At 43.7% G+C, this 3,542-nt stretch overlaps 1 protein-coding gene across 1 annotated transcript in view; it reads right to left on the bottom strand.

Moving 5' to 3' along the window:
* The window catches only part of LOC126406356 (synapse differentiation-inducing gene protein 1), a gene marked incomplete at its 5' end in the record, with an annotated part of 20,127 nt that overhangs the window by 15,115 nt on the left and 1,470 nt on the right, over window positions 1-3,542 (bottom strand). The window contains one exon of the mRNA XM_050070563.1: window positions 469-606. Coding sequence (XP_049926520.1) covers window positions 469-606 — 138 coding nt within the window. The remainder of the gene's footprint in view (window positions 1-468; window positions 607-3,542) is intronic.

Below are 3,542 nucleotides of genomic sequence, written 5' to 3'. Positions count from 1 at the left end.
TGTATATATATGTATATGTGTGTAGGTGGGTGGATGCATATATGAAAGCATCATTTCCTGTGCTTTCCTTTTGGTTATGTTGTACGGCTCCTTCATGTCGATTTAAGTGTCTTGTAAGCCCATGAGGGCTGGGCACCTTTGGTGTATGACACTTGGAAATAAAAAAAACAAACAAACAAACAAACATACATACTTTCAACATATTGTACCACAGTAGCCAGAATTATAATTATAATATTATTACTTTCATTAATGTTGTTGTAAGCTACTGTCATTACCTGCATCTCTCTCTCTGTCTCTGTCTCTCTCTCTCTCTCTCTCTCTCTCTCTCTCTCTCTCTCTCTCTGTCTCATTGTGTCATACCGATTACTGTTATTATTATGCTGATCTGTTCTGTACGACATCTATTGCACGTCTGTCCGTCCTGGACTCAGGTGTGACAGCTCAGGTGTGTAAGTGTGTCCTCACCTCGTGTGACAGGTAGAAGGCGGCGATGCCGAGCGGCCAGAAGCAGCAGAGCATGGAGAAGACACTGAGGCCCAGGTGATCTCTGGGAGGCATCAACAGGAAGGCATCCTCACTCTCTGATTCGCTGGAATAATCACTCTGATCACACTCACACACACACGCACACACACACACGAACGCACGAACGCACGCACGCACGCACGCACGCACGCACGCACGCACACACACACGCACGCGCACACACACACACACACACACACACACACACACAGGTGAGTTTACGCCTGTTTACATGCAGTGTGGGGACCCAGACACAACACTCCTCGTCTGATCTCTGACTCCTGTTTGTCTTCTTTGTATTTTCCTTGTGTTTCTGTTCCACCTCTCTTTCACAGTTTTAATGGTGATACTTGACATTTCATGGCGGCTGTAGTTAATTGTGTGTACTAACACTAGTGTGTGAGTAAAAGCAGGTTTGCACGCTCTGTCAGTAATCCGTCCCTCTCTCTGGTATTAGAGGGACACAGTAGATTAAAGCTGGACTTTACACACACAAAATCTCAGCTAATCGTCTCTAAAACGATTGGCTGTTAGACGGCCAAGTATGTCGCTCAGAGAGCCGCTGATCACTAATCTCATTCTGCTGGAAGCTCATAGCCGGATGGAGGATGGAGGTGTAGGGTGGAGGATGGAGGGTGTAGGGTGGAGGATGGAGGGTGGAGGTGTAGGGTGGAGGATGGAGGGTGGATGATGGAGAGTGGAGGTGTAGGGTGGAGGATGGAGGATGGAGGATGGAGGATGGAGGGTGGGGGGCCGAAGAGTCGGAGGGGTATCACAGAACGCGGAACTAAATCATCTCAACAGGTTGCCGGTTGGACCACTTAAAGCGACGCACCCACCGGTTCATGAGGAACACACCACACAAGGAGGAAAAGGGAGCGAGTTTTCTAGTGACACAAAGGTGAGTAACGTAAAACTATTTATTTGTACAATTGAAAATCTTCATCTGAAATGTTGTTGAATGAACGTTGAACTTGAATTGAGTGAAACAAGATTGAAATGATTTCAGCACTGTCATTTTTGACATATAGTTGTAAAGTCATCACTGCAAACTTACATTACAACATAATTCAAGCAATCTAACAGCAACAGTACCGACTTAATATTAAGTGCTGTGCTCTTCTGCTTAACTGTCCCATTAGTTTTTGCTCTTCAGTTCTTAAAATGAAGAGAAAGGGGGACATTATGTCCTATTTTGTCCCCCACCCTCAAACTATAACAGCGCGCAGTGGACAAGGTGGTACTGATGCAGAGACAGAGCAGACAGACAGAGAAGACAAGCAGCATGAAGTTGAGGTACTTGGAGGGACAGGTGAGGGACAGGCAGGAGAAGAAGGAGGGACAGATGAGGGACAGGCAGGAGAAGAAGGAGGGACAGATGAGGGACAGGCAGAGGCTTGTGCTTCTTCATCTACACTCAGTGGACCATCAGGTTTAGGCCCAACCCCAATACCCCTTAGCCTTTGCACACTACCCCTTAGCCCTTGTCCACTACCACTTGGCCCTCGAAATGAAGCAACGAGGGGTAGGGGTTGAAATCTTTCCCTAGGAATTGGGACACCACTCACTATGTCCCTGCGTCGGTTAAGTTCACGCATACGTAACTATTTTAAACAGGAAGCTGCGAGCCATCTACATTTCCAACCGGCATCTACAATGGAGTCTCCAGTTAAGTTCATCCTACCGATCGCGTTTGCTGTGTTCATCATGCTTCGTTTGATGAACGACAGATGACAGGGGAGTTCTGCTAACTAGCTAGCTAACCAGCTAACATCACGAGGCAGCATAGTTATACTAGCTGGTGTGTTATCGTAATGTGAAAAGTCCGACAGTTTTGCAGAACAGGACAGATGACAGATGCCAGATAGTGCGAGCGAGCTAGCTAACAAGCAACCTGACGACTGTAAAGTTAGCTATGTATGACCTTTTTTCCCCTTCTCTTGCTCGGTGGTAGCCATGGCGACGTCTACCCCTTGCTGGCAAGTCAGCACGTGAAATCCCTCGCTCCGAAGGGCTAGTTTCATACTGACTAACCCTCGTTATGCCCCCTACCCTTACACGCAAAAAGGAATTGGGACACCACTACCCCTCGCGGGAACGCGCAAATGTAGGGGTACAGTCAAGGGGTAGGGCTAAGGGGGGGTATTGGGACGGGCCCTAAGTCTTATGGTTTATTATTAATCAGATGATCTAATTTCATCAGTCTGTTGCTGTTTTCTTTATTGCTCTATTATATCTTTTTGTTTGTCGTTCTCCAGATATCAGCCATGTTTGGCCAGAGGAAGAAAGCTCCCTTTCATTCAAGATTTGTGAACTTCTGTGTTTACATTGGATTGTTCTTTTCTTTTATCAAAGAATGAAATGAACTGAGCTAAACTAGCTAACAGAGTTGTGCTGTTGTATCTAGGTTTCTAATGTTTACATTTTTGTCTAAAAAAGTGAACATGTAAGAATCACTTTAGGCCTGCAACAATGATAAATTAAAATAAAAATGTTAGACTGCAAAACCTCAAAGTCTTACCAAGAGTGTTTGTTTGAATTCTTGTCACAACGTCTCATTATAGTTAAAATAAAACAGTCTCCAAAAAGACAATTTTCACTTGGTGCAAATGAAATTTCACTTTTTTGCTGCATATTTTCACTTGTTCCATTGACTGAATTTCTACTTATGACAAGTTGTTTGTTGCTTGTAATTAATCATTCGAATCAATCGTTTTGTCTACAGAGATCAAGAAATTGTGAAATATTCATGGAGAGGAAGAGGAAGATAGTAGAGAGAGGAGGAGAGAGGAAGAGGAAGATAGAGAGTAGAGAGAGGAGGAGGATAGACAAGTAGGATTTGTATTTAATTTTTTTTTTAAATTTCAATTTTTGCAATTTTGCAAATAGTTTTTTCCTCATTGTATTTATTCACTATACCGATTAGAGAATATGTATATGTATATTTATGTATATATATACATATACATATACATAATATATGACGTGCTGACGTATTGCGGTAAGCGAGTTGT

Source organism: Epinephelus moara, chromosome 19, assembly GCF_006386435.1.
Source record: "Epinephelus moara isolate mb chromosome 19, YSFRI_EMoa_1.0, whole genome shotgun sequence".
NCBI lineage: Eukaryota > Metazoa > Chordata > Actinopteri > Perciformes > Serranidae > Epinephelus > Epinephelus moara.
This window is presented reverse-complemented; position numbering and strand designations above follow the sequence as displayed.